Source organism: Scophthalmus maximus, chromosome 16 (assembly GCF_022379125.1).
Source record: "Scophthalmus maximus strain ysfricsl-2021 chromosome 16, ASM2237912v1, whole genome shotgun sequence".
NCBI lineage: Eukaryota > Metazoa > Chordata > Actinopteri > Pleuronectiformes > Scophthalmidae > Scophthalmus > Scophthalmus maximus.
Window position 1 is genome coordinate 9,879,284 of NC_061530.1, and position 15,596 is coordinate 9,894,879.

The window sequence follows — 15,596 nt, forward strand, 5'->3', positions numbered from 1 at the left end:
TTTTTCATCATCTTTATCTAAATTACAAATTGAGATGCCCTTGTGTATATGTAAAACTGAACGCAGGGAAGACAAAGACCAGATCACAGAAGATGAAGTTAAAAGGATGATGATTTAAATTAATATTAAAAGCACATGACATTCAAAATTTGGCTATGTACAGCATGTGTGGTATTGAAGTCCCAGTTTTATACATTTTCACGTGAATTATCAGTTTCTACATCCTTTTAGTGTTTCCCTTGAGCAAATCTAAAATATGTATTTGTATTGAGGTATTGCTGGTTTCATTCTTCCTCTGAGGTGTGGTGTTTGCAGTGCTGCTGCTGCAGGAAAGCCTCAACCTCTCCTCTCCGTGCCAGGCTGTTTGCTTTGCCCTGGAAACGTCCGTTCTTCCCCGCCCCCTTCCCTTGGAGCATCTCCAACATCCTGGAAATCACAGACAATCATACAGCACCAACCTACGTCGCCTTTTGTAGCAGTGGACGCTAAATAAATGTGGCGGTCTCTCTTACAGTGGTCCCATCTCCGTCACTGGTCCACTGGGTCCAGCGAGAAGAAACAGACCAGGTCCCTTTTCTTCTCCAACTGTGAGGAAGACCAAGGTTTCCTGAGAGCAGACAAAACAAGCTTTAATTAAAAAAATATATATATATATTTAACTGCAAATACCGAGAACTAAGCAGGTTTATGTTCTTACCTCAGTGTTTATTTCATTGGCAATAATACTCATGAACTCATTGTCCCCCTCTTTTCTATAAAAAGAAAATACATGTTTCTTGTTAGTTTAACTTTAAACCTGATGATGTCTGGGTCATTGTTGTGTCGTTCTCAAGATGTTGAACGTGAAGACTGTGCATACCTACAAACCAGCCCTTAAAAATTTCTTACTTGTGAAAGCTGAAAAAGTTTCCTCTCTGAGGGTCGTTCTTAAAAGTCTGAGCGATGAGCACAGCCATGTCTCGAAGCAGGGTGAGGTTAGTCTGCCAAAGACATTTTATGATGTTGGAGAGTTTTATGTGCAATGTAATAGTGTTTCTCATTTTAAAAAGGGGCTCGCTATTGTTAATGACCTCTACTGGCAACTACCAGGAATTACACCAACATTAATACTGCATAAATGTCATATAGTTATATACACAAAACAGTAAGGGCAGTGAGCGAGCATCAAGAGAAGAGACCACTGATGAAGATATTCTCATACTTTCTGTAGAAGCTTAACAGATTTCTGCAACTTGTCAACTGCTTCAACATGCTCATCAGGTCCAGTCCTGTTGAAACAATGACAAGGATTTTTTATTTTCCACTTCAAACTTCCAGTATGAGTTGAACTCACACTGATGATATTAATCATTTATATTTTGAACTTACTTCAGAAGAGACACCAGCGAGCGCTCTGTGCTGTAGCTTTTCTCTGCATAATTCAGGACCCGGTTTCCTGACAGGAAGATCAGGTTGGTTTTGTTTTTCTTTCCTTTCTCAGTTCCCAGTAGCTTGATTGCCTAAAATTGAGATAAAGCAATAAAGCTAAGCACACAGTGAGTCATTTGTGTGTAAAATGATGTCAATACAATTTAAAAAAAACAAAACTTTTTATGTTTTATTATTTTTTCTTAAGAGTAATGTAAAGTCCATTTTACGGCTGACCATTTGCCCAAGTGTGGTGCAATGGCATGTGTTTATGAATAAATTATTTCAGGTAATTACTGAGAAGATTACAATATGTCTAAAAAATTAAAAAAAGGAGAAATACAGAGGAAGAGGAAGAAAAACTGGCCAGTCAAACGGAACAAACAAAAGAGCAGAGTCATCATCTAAATATGGTGTTTGTGTTTTGGCATAACTGTGGAGTTGTACTTGTAAGTGGCTTAGGTTAGACACATGAGTCCCGCAGCACATGTTGGCATCGACGCCCTCAATATCAATGATGCGAATCGGCCCTGCATGGTCCTCTGGCAGCCCACGACTCCGCACCTGGATCAAACACACACACACTAAGTGTAAAATAGGATTTCTGGTATATACACTATATACAACATGAGTGAGATATGTGTTGAAACCATATCATAAACCTTGACTTTTGAGTCATAGAGCGTATTGAAAGACAACTGTTTGGTTTTTTTGGCACAATTAGGTGCGTACCTTTTCCACAGCAGGGTCGTCTATAGAGAGAAGCTGAACAGTGACAGGAACATGAGCTCGGATCTTCTCATTCGTGGCTACCTCCAGGGCCTGGAGCTGCGCAGGCTTCACAGAGGGAGTGTCCAGCTCAATGGTGCTTCGCTGACGTCCCAGTTCCCTGGAAAAATTAAATTAATAGATAAAACAAACCCCAAGGAGACAGGTAAACCCACAAGTATCTAACATGTACAGGGAAAGGAATCTGTGCAGTGGTGAAGTACCAGGATGTGGTCTTGTATCCAAACATTGTATCCGCCAATGCCGTGATCAAATGTTGACCTGAGTGTCCGGAAGAAAAACAACCGTAGCTTAAAACAATTGAGTGATAAACAATACATGATCATAGTCACAGTGCAGTCTGGAGATCTCATCTGTTTCGTGGTCCTCACCCGAGTGCTGCTGCATGTGGTCAAACCTCCTCTCCCAGTCCACCTTCACTTGCACCTCCTGACCGACCTCCAGAGGTGAACTCACAAAGTGCACGGCCTCGGGCCCCTGCCTCGTCACCCTCAAAGCTGGGACATCTGCGATCAGCCCTTGGTCATCTGGCTGAAGGAAGACACCACAAATACCATGAAACGTTTAACAGTAACATTATTCTGTGTGGTTTTGGGGTGTTTATCAAATTGAAAATAGATTAGATTGATTTGGGGCAAATCAAAGCTTACCTGGCCGCCTCCCTCGGGAAACAAGATGGTGTCTTGGAGCTTGACGTTGAACCCCTTGAGAGTTTCTTTCTTTCCGTTGACTTCTTGCTTCAACTCCGCTGGGCAGCAGGATACTACAGAGGTGACAAACTAAAGGGAAAACAAGAAATGAACTTAACCACAAATTTACACCTTACGGGAAGAGTGGGTGAGGATTTTTCACTCCTTGGCGAAGGTCTGGTTTGGCACAGATATTAAATACAGTTAATGTTTACACAACTCAATACTGTGCAAAAATAATCATTGGTTTACTGGCTACACTTCAACTGAGTTTAAAATGACAACAACAATATAAAAAGCATGCAATGCATGAGCCACATCATAAAAGCGTTAACCCGCAATAAATCACGTTCCATAAAGAATGAAGCCAGTTAGCTCCAGTGGGAGCTGGCTGTCCTTAGCAACCGTGCTAAGCGTTTCTGCAGAAAAACGTGCGCCTGATGTTTTCGTATATGATTTATCAGTTCAGCGCTGATAAAGTGTCTTGAACCGGTTCCATACCTCTTTCATGTAGCAGTCGCGTTGACACTGAAAGGCCATTGTGGAGTGTTTCTGGGGAAAAATTAACTCTGCTGTGAGACAAGTTACTAAAAGACGAACTGACCCGGGTTCAGCTGTCACGGTAGTACGGGTAGCGCGATAGTCCAAACTTCTTCTTCTTCTTCTCATTGGCGGCTGGAAAACAACACAGTGGCGCATTACCGCCAACAAGTGGTAGGGAGTCTGGATCAGGATATCTTATTATAGCCTACGTTGTTTCAATTAAAAATAACTAATAATAAAATAATAACAATGTCTTCTTCTTCTTCTACTTCTTCTTCTTCTTCTTCTTCTTCTTCTCCACACTGACACTGGATGCTTTCTGACAATTTTTAATAGTGGAATTAAAAAAACTTTTTAAAAAAAAATTGCAGTTACTCTCTGTTTCCAGTTTGTTGTTGTTTGCATCTGACAGCAGTCCAAGCTTTTTATATACAGTCTATGAGTTCAAGACTACAACCAGGAAGGCATTAAACCCTTTATTCAGTGGCCTGTAAACATCTAAGACATCAACCCGAGCACCAAAACACCAGATTATGGTTGATAAAACGTATTTTTATTCAAACACGCAGCGATACTTACAGTGTACAGTTGACATTGATATCTCAATAAATAATCTCATAGAAAACATCATAAAATGCAAAAACTGTATTTTGGACAATAACGCCTCAGACCATCAGCAAATAATACAAACTTCATCAAACACAGGAGAGAAGGATTCTGTGAGTCTCAGTCAGACTGTAGGGGGTAAAGGGGAAAAAGGGATCAATATCAACATTTAAATGATCAATGCATGAAATACTTTTTGATATTCCAGTCTATATCACAGCATGAAAATATAAGTTGAAATGAAATCATCTTGTGTCTGGGAGTTTGTCATCCAAATAACTGTAAAACCAGTTAGCTTCATGGATTACAATGTTAACATAATCTACTTTTCCAAATAGTTTTTTAAAAGAGCTCTGTACTTACATCACTAAGATCTCCCATATCTGGTATTTCTCCTTTTTTCGAAGCCAGGTCTTGGATCATCTGCAAAAGGAAAAGTAGGTATTGACGCATATAACCAACTTCAAACACAGAGAAATAATGTGATTATCATAGATTGCATGCATAGTCCTCTATGCTCTTCAACATTATAAGATTTTATTCAATCTTATTACTTCACTTACATCCATGTATCTATCGTACTCTTCCTTCCCGTCATCTTCTTCATGCTCCCAGTCTCTCCAGTTATCAAAGTCCACAGAAATCCAACTGGGCTGCAAAAAAATGAGTGCAAATCAACACAGGTCAACATTTTATTTACCCAGGAGAAGCTGACAGAGGAGTAATCTGCTTCTCCCTTTTTACCGCTCACAATGTTGGTGGATTAATTATGGGCAGTGTAAGATTAGTTTGGAGGAATCCACTACCAACCAACATCTAGTGTCAGGAGGACCATGTCTTGCACAACTATTTCAGCAGCTTAAAACTCTGTCATTCTTTAAGTCATGACATTTTTCATAAGTAAATTTAAGACAATGTAAAACCTGGAGACACACTTACCTTGGCAGGATCCCTCTGGAGACGTGGCCATGCACAATCAGGCTTCGCCTTCCTTAGCAAGAGGTTGATGGTGCGGTCGTAGACTCTTTCTCTGGAGTCCTTTTAAGTGAGAGTTTGAACACACACTTAGCCTGTATTAAACATCCCAACTGTATGTCAGCATTCGGCATATGAAATTATCCATATTGCGTCATGCCTGAAATTGAAATGCTTACATGGATTATGACTTTGTCGAAGAAGTGCAGCTCATTGTAGAACACATCATCGGTGTCATTTTTGCAGCTGTTGTAAAGATGGGGTGGGGTTGTCAAGAGAACAATTCAGCACGACATGTATACATTTTTGCAGCATTTTTCAGCACAGACAACTGCCCACATCAGCATTTCAATCCCCGGAAATAATTAATTTTTAATTAAGTTTTTTGGCAAACCCTGTTGTACTGTTGAAGTAAATTACACAAGAAAGAAGAGAAAGAGAAAGAAAAACCAAATACCATCTAAACTTACCACAAAATCATTTTGTCTGGCTGGATATCAACTTTGACATCTTTAGGTCTTTGAACCATGAAGGTGACGGTGACATATTTCTTTCTGTCGTACCACAGCGCATGTGCTGGCTGGCTGTTAAGACATAAAAAAAGATTACACTTATGAATATATGATGAATATATTCGTATGAATATGTGATTTATCAATTTGTTTTCTTCAAGAGTGAAACCTCTTTATAACCAAAAGGATAAGTCAAAGCACATATGTCAGTCAATTTTAGCAATGTAAAGAGAAGAGAGACTGACAGCACTTACCTCTCCTCTGGTCTGTTAATTTTGGGCTTGTTCATCCTTAATCTTGCACAAAACTAAAATGGATACTACTTTCCTATTCCTTTGTCTACGGAAAAGTAAAAAGCATGTGGCTCGTCTGTTTGAGCTGTGTGCTCTAAGGCGGAGGCCAGGCCCTGGGACCTATTTATAGAGCAGTTGGTATCAGCTGCTGGGGAGACCTGCTCTGCTCTTTATAGTCTGTCATGGAACTCTCAGGAAAACAGATGCATTTTCTGGGTTCTCCAATACATGAGCTACCCCCGACAGGGGGAAGGGAGCAGGGGGCAGGGAGACACTAAACAGAGAAGGACATGCCAACAAATGGGAGGTCTGTGGAGACACAATTGGAAGTATTAAAAAAACCTGATGTAAATTCGACTCAGAATATTTATATCATAGTGTCCTCGATTTCTTTCTTCATTTATTTAAATATTTTCCACCTTTTCACATCTATTTGTCATTCGTCATTTATGAATTAATTTCATGAGTCAGTTTTTAGCCCCCATAGTAATTTGAATAAACAAATAAATCAATAAAGTCAAGTCAAGACAAGTTAATAAAAATGTTCGGTGTCATCTTTGGATAAGCATTTAATAATACCAAAAGACCTGGAAACGTATTACATTGGAGTGCAGCTGGCACTGAGGTTAATAATCAATATTGGACTACGATTATTACAATACCAATAGATTATGCAAACATGTGTCACTCCAGGTATATTAAATCAGTATAATAGAATTTATACATTCAATGTACTATACGGTGAAGAGGACATGGTGTTATTGTGTTTTAGAAGATTAAACTCTTTTGGGAAGGTAAAAGCACAATAGAAATTCCTCTCAAAAATTACATAAATGCATAGTTTATATATATATATATGGTTAATTGAGCTTTTTAGATACAGTCTACACTTAAAAAATGTTCAGGGCGAATTTAATATTTATGTATTTCAAATGCATATAATATTTAATTTACAAATGTACACTGTGTTCTTTCAAACAAATCGGCTTACGAATTGAATTCATTGATATGAAGTCATAAATCTGGTTATAGTGCATTCAAAACATATTGGGTTTATAAAAACTTTTGCATAAATTTCAGTCTTGTTTCATTTATGTGTATGTATGTACAGTATCAAATGCATGTGGCCTGTATTTATTCTTAACATTTTATTTTATTAGCAAGTTAAATCTATTTAATCCAAATGGATGTAAATTTGATATGCAATTAAAATACATAAATCTTTCATAACAAATCTACATACATACACAACATTAGGCCTAAATGTTTTGTGAGTAAAGCACTGCAGCGCCCTGGTAGAGTCGCCCCCTGCTGGTCCGGAGGCTAACAAGCCGCGGATTTGTCACCGGAAATGCAATTCTTCGCTCCGTCTGTGGGGGATGTGGCGCGAGAGGTCCTGGCAACACTGTGTACACACAAACTTCTGCCTAAAAAAGAGAAAACAATAAACGGTTTCCTTCTCTTTTTTCAAATCTGAAGTCTTGGAAGTTTTTTTTACGTCTGTTTCTTCAAAACCCACCGGAAATTGCGTTCGTCACGGTGAACATGCCTCGCAGAAGACAGGTAGGAACAAATGTAGGTCGCTTGAGATGGTAACGATGGCTAAGTTAGCATCGGTGTTGTCCTCCTTCCTCCGGTGGAGGAGCGTGTTCCGCCATATTCCATTCAGAAATCTGACAATTTAACAGCTAACCACTGGTGTTTGTTCCTTTAGTTGTGCATACGTACAGCCCATTAGAAATACATTCACTGCAATTATCAGCGATTTTCAATTGTGTAAGCTCAATTTTTATTTTGTCTTCGTCCACAATTCGGCTAACGTTAAAATAACTCGCGGTGGGCGGTGACGAGCAGCTAAACCAAATATAAAAATCAAACATGGATATTATTGAAACAAAACGAATTTTGAGTGGCCAAGTGTTTGCCGAACGCCCCACAGCACCACAGTGACACGTATTACATAGTTAATGTAGAAATGACACCGGTAGGAAAACTCACCAACAAGCACTAAACCTTTAATTCTGAGATTTCTCAATGCAGTTTGGCGCCACAGTCCATTAGCCGTATGGGACAACAGGGGTAGCTTAGCTAACGTCAGAGGCTACGCTAACAACAACAATCTGCTGCTAATTTGGCTAGCTACTTTTTCCTATAGTTTCTGTTGTGTCTGGCAAGTGTAACATTATCTGACTAACCTATCGCCGGTTGCCCTCTCTCAGTTGTGTCGAATGCTAACTGTGGTGAAAGGTATGAGTTAGTTGCAGACGTTAGCTTTAGCTGTTTAGCCTAACCAATCTACATCAAGCTGTCAGCTGTCTGTGGTCTTAGTTGAAAGCATGATCCCTGTTAAAACTGAAGTCAACAGTGGGGAAACCCGTAATCAGTCACACAAGCTTCCCTTTGTCGCAGATATTTGGGAAACTGAATGTAACTATCAGCTCGCAACCTCTTTGATTCACCTTTGAAAGACAGACAATAATGTTTATCATGTCTTAGAAACATCACTTTCAATGACACATCAGCTTTGAGGTTTTTGTGCCTGATAATGGAACGTGTGCTGTTGGATGCCTCTCATTGAATGCCCCCCCCCCTGACAGAGACACATGCCTGGGAGTGGTTCAGATGGAACTGAAGACTCTGACTCCTCTGCTGAAAGAGAGCAGACCAATAGTTCAGAAAGCGACGGCACCATGCCCAAGAGACAGCGTCTCACCAGAGCCTCGACGCGCCTCAGCCAGAGCTCTCAGGGTAGGGCTCCACATAACCCCGTTCATGAAATATGAAGTGTTTACACTCTTCCTCATCTCCGCTGTTTTTTCAACGTGGTGGTTGTTTGACCTTTTGCTGCCTCAGACGCTCCGGACTCCAAACGAGCCGCGGACCACGATGAGTCTCCGCCATTGACGCCCACGGGCAATGCCCCCTCCTCTGAATCTGAACTGGACATCTCCAGCCCCAATGCCTCTCACGACGAGAGCCAGGCCAAAGACCAAGCCAACAGAGACTCCGATAAAGACCTTTCCCATCGACCCAAGCGCCGCCGCTGTCACGAGACCTACAACTTTAACATGAAATGCCCTACGCCTGGGTGTAACTCTCTCGGTAAAATCTCTGCCTTTGTGCAAATTTTACCTAAAGGAATTTGATTTTGATTTAGATTCTGTGACACCCTTTGCTATCATAATATTTTTGTATCAATAGAAATCATGTCCTTTTTCATGTTTACCCAGGTCACCTCACAGGGAAACATGAACGTCATTTTGCTGTATCAGGTTGCCCCCTTTACCACAATCTCTCTGCTGATGAGTGCAAGGTGATTATCTTTACAAAAAAAGTTATTTGTATTTTTGTTATGTTCATTATGCTTGGCACCTCAACACAATTTGCCTTCTTCATCTTCCATTATTTAATTTGTCCCTTCACAATAGAATCGTGCTGTTATTTATAATATTTATACATCTGTTTTGCATGATGCCTTTTGCGGCGTTTACAATGAGCTGCATCACTCAGATTAATTGATGGCAACATAACATCATTGTCAGACACAATAGTGTTGAACTGTGTTGTTTAACTATAACTTTACTGTAGCAATGCAAAGCTCAAATAAATTGTCCTTGCCTTAATGCTGACTTACAGACAAAGAATTGAAAATATTACAGAATTGACAAATAACATGCTAAGTGGTATATCACATTAAAAGACCTCACTGTGTAAAACAAAAACATAAACTGTAATCTGTCCCTGTTTCTCTACTTAAGGTGAAAGCCATCAGCCGCGAGAAACAAGAAGAGGAGGTGAAGGGGCAGGAAGAAAACAACTCGCGCCATGCAACTCGTCACCAGGTAGTTCCAAGATTGGAGTTACATCAATTGGGTTTACTTTCATAAGTAGGCATATAAATTTTGAGTGTGGCTGCACATATAAGGCCCTCAGCATTTTGCACGATGCCTATTTGTTTTAAGCGCCTTCAAGCATTTTGCATTTTTGCAATTTGCATTTTTCTCCCCACTCTCCAGTCAGGATTTAAGTGGGGAAAACTTCTATTGGAAACAGCAATCATGCAGGAGAAACTTGTAGGCAAAGTATTACTCCAACATGATTTTTCTCTCTTCTCACACTCAGAGCAAGTGCCCTCCACCTGTAGCCTATATATTTTAATTACATCTACATCTCTGTGAGTTTACTTCACAACAAAGTCATACTTAGGCCAAATACAGGTGATTCAATGGTTGCCTAGCAGCAGTAAAAAAAAATGTGCTGCAGTGCTCTGTTTTTATTTTAATAGTGTAGGCTTCAACAAAAAGAGACAGCACAGTGTGCCCTGCCTTTTACACACTGCAAAACACACTTTGTCTGACCGGGGCCTTATAGTGTACATCTTCCCCAGTTTCACCAGTTTAAGATGTTACTGGCCTGCTCTCATTTTACCATGGAAGTGACCAATGCACTGTATTTCTGTCTTGCTTTTCAGACTCCAACATCGAAACAGAGCAGATACAAAGAGCAGGTGGCTGAGATTAGGAAGGGACGAAACTCAGGCCTGCAGAAGGAGCAGAAAGAAAAGCACATGGTACATCACACATGGCATTCACTAAAGTTGTTGTTGTTTGTTTGCTGTCACTCCACATTTCACTTTTATTACTGAAGCTGGTATGTTGTCTCACCTCCATACCTCCTTCTGTCTGGTCCACAGGAGCATCGGCAGACACATGGCAACACCAGAGAACCTCTGTTGGAGAACATCACCAGCGAATATGATCTGGAGCTTTTCAGGAAAGCCCAGGCCCGTGCATCTGAAGACCTGGTAAAAGACAGTTTAATATCTCCATCAGTTTTTCAGTATAGCTGCTTTCAGACATGCACTGAAGTCCAGAACATTTTCCTGAACTTCTCCGGAGGAGCTGTATTTAAGAATGTTGAAATGTTGCTCCAGACATTGTCCAGAATCTTTCATGCCAGCCCCAATCTAACATTTCTGGAGACTGTTCGAGTGAGCCACCTGTGATAATACAGCAGGAAAATCTCTCATGTTTGCACATTCAAATATCAACCCCGTAAAAATGTAGACCAGCAGTAACACAATTTCCTTCCTGTCCTCCCTCTTGCAGGAGAAGCTGCGTATCCAGGGTCAGATCACGGAGGGCAGCAACATGATCAAAACCATCCTTTTTGGCCGCTATGAACTGGACACCTGGTACCACTCCCCCTATCCCGAGGAGTACGCACGTCTAGGTCGCCTCTACGTCTGCGAGTTCTGCCTTAAGTACATGAAGAGCCAGACCATCCTCAGGCGACACATGGTGAGAGTCAGACCATCGAAATCGGTCCCTAAAAATAGAGATGGTGTAAAGGTTAAAATAAGATTTATAGACTGGGTCCTCCATCATGTGAAAATTATGAATTTATTTTTCTTATTATAGAAAAAAACAGAAATCTAATGAAACCATTTATTACTCATATTGCATATCATTTTTATCAATGCTGCATTATAACTGGTCACACTGAGTTGATTGAAGGTAATGCTGATTTGTTCTTTACTGTGTTTTTTCCAGGCAAAGTGTGTGTGGAAGCATCCTCCAGGAGACGAAGTGTACAGAAAGGGGGCAATATCTGTGTTTGAAGTCGATGGCAAAAAGAATAAGGTCGGAAAAACTGAGGCTTCACAATATCTATGTTTTCTTCACTCTGTCTGGTTTTGTCAATATTAGGCAAATGGTTATATATTGTTTAGATCTATAAAGTATCACAGAGAGGGACATTTTACTATTAAGTTAAATCAAATAAGTGAGTTAGTATATTGAAGTGATGAAGTTCCATTTTATCCCCAGATCTACTGCCAGAACCTGTGTTTACTAGCCAAGCTGTTCCTGGACCACAAAACGCTGTATTACGACGTGGAGCCGTTTCTCTTCTACGTCATGACAGAGGCCGACAACACCGGCTGCCATTTAGTGGGATACTTTTCTAAGGTGAATTAAGAAGAAGGATATATGTACAGCATATAAGTATGCTATTTTTGTGTATTCAAGAGCATCTAAACCATCTAAAACTATTTTTTTCCCCCACCTCAAGGAGAAGAATTCCTTCCTGAACTACAACGTATCCTGTATCCTGACGATGCCGCAGTACATGAGACAGGGCTTTGGCAAGATGCTCATTGACTTCAGTATGTGCATGAGCACGTATAGTTCTTCTTCATCATTTTGTCTAACTGATTACTGTGCCAAAACGGTTGGAAGAAGCACTGAAAACCCAAATAGAATTTTCAGTCACTGAGGGGAACATTTGTTGAGTCAATTTAAAATTGTGCTATTTACATAATTCTGGCCTCTTGGATTCGATTGCATTTAACAATTCAGTTATTTGTGACATAATTTCCACCTCTGTATCATCACCTATAATCTAATTTACTGGCACCAAAGTGAATTATGTTTTGCAGTAATTAATTATGAGCCATCTTGTCTAAAAATGATTTGTGATTGTTAAACACTGAATTATTTTGTCCCTGTTTTTTTGTTTAGTTTTGTAAGAATATGGCACTCAGGAGGGCAGACAGCAGGAATGAGATATAGGTTCTTAATATTAGAAGCATTCATTGGAAGTGCTCTTGTCTTTAAGGTTACCTCCTGTCCAAAGTGGAAGAGAAGGTGGGCTCACCAGAGAGGCCCCTGTCAGACCTGGGCCTCATCAGCTACCGTAGCTACTGGAAAGAAGTGTTACTCAGATACATGTACAACTTTCAGGGCAAGGAGATCTCAATCAAAGGTGAGTGAGAACACAGAAAATAAAAATTCAAATGAAGCTTTTTGTTGCCAGATGCAAATGAGTTTTACCACATTGCCACATGTAAAGATTAATTTCAAAGTATTTCGGACATGTGATCACATGTACAAAAATACTGTTGTATTATTTGTCTGACGCACAGAGATCAGTCAGGAAACTGCCGTCAATCCGGTGGACATTGTGAGCACCCTGCAGTCTCTTCAGATGCTCAAGTACTGGAAGGGAAAACACTTGGTTTTGAAGCGACAGGTAAGACGCTGGTTCTTTGGCCTGTTTGGCCCCAAGAAAAAACTGTTCATCATCTCTCTGAAGCTGCTTTCAGACATGCAATACAATCCAGACAAGTCCTGTCAGCCCCTTCAATAAAATTTCCGGAAAATGTCAGTGAGCCCATGTAACAAAACAGCAGGAAAATCACAGCGAGAGAGTGGGCATGTAGATGACTGGATCCCAGGATAGGAGTGTTTAACGTTTTCTCATGTAGTTTTGAACACATCACTGAATATTGGACCTTAAATGACAAGATAATGTGATCATTTCCATATATTGTTTTCCCCAAAAAGATTAGTCCTAATATTCTTTGCCCTATTTAAAAAAAAATATATTAGCTAACCGTGCTTGCATCCCTGTTTTTGACAGCTCATATTGTTTCCTCTCCTTCCTCTCAGGACCTGATTGATGAGTGGAGAGCAAAGGAGATCAAGCGAGGCAACAGCAACAAAACCATAGAGCCCAGCTCTTTAAAATGGACGCCTCCAAAAGGGACATGAGCACCGAGAACCTCAGGCTACTGAAACAACTCACCTCCAGCCTCATCAGCCACAAGTAGCCTCGACCTACCAACTGTCAATAAAGATTAGTGTTTTCTTTCTTCTTAAAAAAAATCCTGCTTAATTCTGCTTCTTTGTGTCATGAAACTTTTTTTTTTAAACTTTTCTATTTTACTTTCATTCATATTTGAAGCACCATACGTTCCAAGTTGAATGATTCTTTACTATACTTTGTCAAACACCTAAGTGTAGAGAATCTTTTTTGTTTAAAAACTGCCTAAGTCAACTAAGCTTTGAATGTGAAATGATGCGTGTTCCAGTTTGGTGGATAACATGAATGTTTTGCTTTGCTCATGCAAAAAAATACATACATATATTTGGCAGATGGTAATTTTTTATTTCTTTCAGGAAATGTGCATTTTGAAGGTGACAGTTATTTTTGTCTGGGATTAATACAGTCATTGTTAGCATGAACTGAAGCCGTAAGCAGAGTGTATTTCAAGGAGTATGACGTATGTTTGTCTTCTTTGGTGTAAAATTGTATAGATCATAGTAATGTGTACTTTTTTCCCCCGTAACTCCCATCAATACAGGATTTGGATCCATTCCTCCGATGAACCTGCCAAATAATGGAATAATCATTTTTTTAATTTGCTGAGAATGAAATACAATGATGACAAAGCCACTGCAAGAATGCACATAGAATCAAAGCAGCCTCAGGTTTTTATACTGATCCAATCGCACCTTGCTTGTGTGGTTCCTCTGAAACATCGATCCCGGTGGTTGTTGCTGGTGGATTTATTCTGGTTAAAGATTCTGTCATAAAAACAAGAAAAATTATATATGGGATTACTTTTGCCTTGTACTTTTGAGCATAATTGTTAAATGTGTATTATGAATTTGATATTTTTTAATATCAATAAAGCTGCGTTGATATTTTGAAATTAATCGGATTGTGTTTACCACCACTGGAAATGCTTCTTCCCATCAGGCCTACAAACGTCTCTCCTTTATTTCCTGTCAGTGTAAAGAAGATTATCATGTTTACAAGCAGCTTTATCGTCATAATGAAATCTGAATGGCATCATTAGAAACCTGAAATAATTTTTGATCAAAAAATATTTTTTTTCTAAATAATGATTGATTTTCAGTCTCATTATACTGAAGTTTGAAAGCAAAATTAAGCTACGTACGTCTATTTACTTGAAAAGGTTTTTTAACACCTGTGGGGTAAAAGAAAGAAAAACAAAGTTACCAGTAGATCTATTGTTTTATCTTCATTAATACAGACAAAATGAACCCTATGGAAAAATATTAAGCACAATAACAAAAACTAGAACAAACAAGAAAAGGTTTATATATATACTTTATGTGTGTGTGTGCGTGAGTGTGTTTGAGAGGCCACCTGAGCGTTTCCCCATGAGTCCGTAGAAGCGAAGGGCTTTAGATCTCTTCATCAGAGTGGCTATCAGGTGGGTTTTATCTGTTTCCATCTGTGTCTGTGTCACGCTCTCATCCTGCCAGATAATTCGTTACACATTGTTTTGGTAAAAACAAAAAAATCTTTTCCATGCTGTCATCAAATCACAGAACATTTCAGCCCAAACAGCAGACATTTTCAGTTAAAAAACAATGTCAAATTTGCCTATGACTGTATTTAGATTACAGATGCTCACCTGCCAGTCTCTAGATAGTCCTCTCCCCTCTTCCACACTAGAAGACAGTCCTTGGTTGGTCTGCAACAAAGTGCAAAAAGTCACAACGACAAGCTGGATCTTCCAGTTATCCATTTCTTGTTCAAGGAGAAATGCTTCGGTTCTGAATATGTAAAATACGTATTTTCTTATGAATATTATCTGCAAAAGTTAAAAACGCATGTAAAATATGAAGTTAGGAGGATGTGATCCAGTTTTTATTTAGTCTGCCCCAGCTGTAAGCAGGGTGCATTTATACCTCTGTACCATTGTTACTAGACCCCTCCCCACTAAATATGATTAGGCACTTGCCTTCATTGCATTAAAACATCCAGATTTGTCATTTTGTTTCAGAGGATTTGGCTCTGCACCATAAAGTACTTTGTGACCATCACAAATTAAAACGTGACTCACACAGTGAATCAAAGCTGTATTTTCTTTCCAGTTGCTCTATAGCTGATACTGGGATTTCCACCAAAGATTTATGATCAGTCTCAAATTCAAAGCATGACCACATGGTCTAATTAAAACTTAA

At 39.5% G+C, this 15,596-nt stretch overlaps 4 protein-coding genes across 6 annotated transcripts; 1 reads left to right on the forward strand and 3 right to left on the reverse strand.

Moving 5' to 3' along the window:
• Positions 1-93: 93 nt before the first annotated feature.
• On the reverse strand, positions 94-3,535 carry aarsd1 (alanyl-tRNA synthetase domain containing 1). The gene is made up of 12 exons (XM_035612878.2): positions 3,387-3,535; positions 2,847-2,975; positions 2,568-2,727; positions 2,400-2,457; positions 2,140-2,296; positions 1,855-1,971; positions 1,369-1,499; positions 1,202-1,268; positions 889-980; positions 698-752; positions 513-607; positions 94-426 (listed from the first exon to the last, which is right to left on the reverse strand). The coding sequence occupies exons 1-12, from the start codon at positions 3,423-3,425 to the stop codon at positions 285-287; spliced, it is 1,242 nt and encodes a 413-aa protein (XP_035468771.2). The 5' UTR covers positions 3,426-3,535; the 3' UTR covers positions 94-284.
• Positions 3,536-3,959: 424 nt separating this feature from the next.
• On the reverse strand, positions 3,960-6,000 carry ptges3l (prostaglandin E synthase 3 like). Its single transcript, XM_035612879.2, has 7 exons — positions 5,776-6,000; positions 5,480-5,593; positions 5,189-5,255; positions 4,974-5,072; positions 4,598-4,687; positions 4,398-4,457; positions 3,960-4,163 (listed from the first exon to the last, which is right to left on the reverse strand). The coding sequence occupies exons 1-7, from the start codon at positions 5,808-5,810 to the stop codon at positions 4,155-4,157; spliced, it is 474 nt and encodes a 157-aa protein (XP_035468772.1). The 5' UTR covers positions 5,811-6,000; the 3' UTR covers positions 3,960-4,154.
• Positions 6,001-7,166: 1,166 nt separating this feature from the next.
• kat7b (K(lysine) acetyltransferase 7b) lies at positions 7,167-14,315 on the forward strand. Of its 2 annotated transcripts, none has more exons than XM_035613396.1 (14): positions 7,167-7,389; positions 8,412-8,562; positions 8,668-8,916; positions 9,045-9,127; positions 9,573-9,656; positions 10,286-10,384; positions 10,508-10,618; positions 10,923-11,114; positions 11,367-11,456; positions 11,643-11,783; positions 11,887-11,980; positions 12,433-12,579; positions 12,740-12,846; positions 13,266-14,315. In XM_035613396.1, exons 1-14 carry the CDS (start codon positions 7,360-7,362, stop codon positions 13,365-13,367), a joined length of 1,680 nt encoding a protein of 559 aa, XP_035469289.1. In that variant the 5' UTR covers positions 7,167-7,359; the 3' UTR covers positions 13,368-14,315. The 2 variants fall into 2 exon arrangements, with proteins under 2 accessions (XP_035469289.1, XP_035469290.1); XM_035613397.1 differs by having other exon boundaries at positions 7,167-7,377.
• Positions 13,744-15,367, reverse strand: si:ch211-131k2.2 (protachykinin-1). 2 transcript variants are annotated; one of them, XM_035613398.2, is made up of 6 exons: positions 15,044-15,334; positions 14,773-14,884; positions 14,561-14,590; positions 14,331-14,384; positions 14,112-14,183; positions 13,744-13,986 (listed from the first exon to the last, which is right to left on the reverse strand). In XM_035613398.2, exons 1-6 carry the CDS (start codon positions 15,155-15,157, stop codon positions 13,952-13,954), a joined length of 417 nt encoding a protein of 138 aa, XP_035469291.2. In that variant the 5' UTR covers positions 15,158-15,334; the 3' UTR covers positions 13,744-13,951. The 2 variants fall into 2 exon arrangements, with proteins under 2 accessions (XP_035469291.2, XP_047183752.1); XM_047327796.1 differs by lacking the exon at positions 14,561-14,590 and having other exon boundaries at positions 15,044-15,367.
• Between the last annotated feature and the right edge of the window lie 229 nt (positions 15,368-15,596).

What these genes read in the sequence shown, in the direction of transcription:
- aarsd1 (XM_035612878.2), bottom strand. Translation starts at nt 3,425, where the DNA reads ATGGCCTTTCAGTGTCAACGCGACTGCTACATGAAAGAG. An exon ending in ACGACCCTGCTGTGGAAAAG is followed by an intron (nt 1,972 to 2,139) that starts GTACGCACCTAA and finishes TGTTTGATCCAG; the next exon opens with GTGCGGAGTCGTGGGCTGCC. An exon ending in CTAACCTAAGCCACTTACAA is followed by an intron (nt 1,500 to 1,854) that starts GTACAACTCCAC and finishes TCTCAATTTTAG; the next exon opens with GCAATCAAGCTACTGGGAAC.
- ptges3l (XM_035612879.2), bottom strand. Translation starts at nt 5,810, where the DNA reads ATGAACAAGCCCAAAATTAACAGACCAGAGGAGAG. An exon ending in TCGACAAAGTCATAATCCAT is followed by an intron (nt 5,073 to 5,188) that starts GTAAGCATTTCA and finishes CTCACTTAAAAG; the next exon opens with GACTCCAGAGAAAGAGTCTA. An exon ending in TCCAGAGGGATCCTGCCAAG is followed by an intron (nt 4,688 to 4,973) that starts GTAAGTGTGTCT and finishes ATTTTTTTGCAG; the next exon opens with CCCAGTTGGATTTCTGTGGA.
- kat7b (XM_035613396.1), top strand. Translation starts at nt 7,360, where the DNA reads ATGCCTCGCAGAAGACAGGTAGGAACAAAT. An exon ending in AGCAGAAAGAAAAGCACATG is followed by an intron (nt 10,385 to 10,507) that starts GTACATCACACA and finishes TCTGGTCCACAG; the next exon opens with GAGCATCGGCAGACACATGG. An exon ending in CAAGGAGATCTCAATCAAAG is followed by an intron (nt 12,580 to 12,739) that starts GTGAGTGAGAAC and finishes TCTGACGCACAG; the next exon opens with AGATCAGTCAGGAAACTGCC.
- si:ch211-131k2.2 (XM_035613398.2), bottom strand. Translation starts at nt 15,157, where the DNA reads ATGGATAACTGGAAGATCCAGCTTGTCGTTGTGACTTTTTGCACTTTG. An exon ending in ACCTTTTCAAGTAAATAGAC is followed by an intron (nt 14,385 to 14,560) that starts GTACGTAGCTTA and finishes TTACACTGACAG; the next exon opens with GAAATAAAGGAGAGACGTTT. An exon ending in AAGAAGCATTTCCAGTGGTG is followed by an intron (nt 14,184 to 14,330) that starts GTAAACACAATC and finishes TTTTTATGACAG; the next exon opens with AATCTTTAACCAGAATAAAT.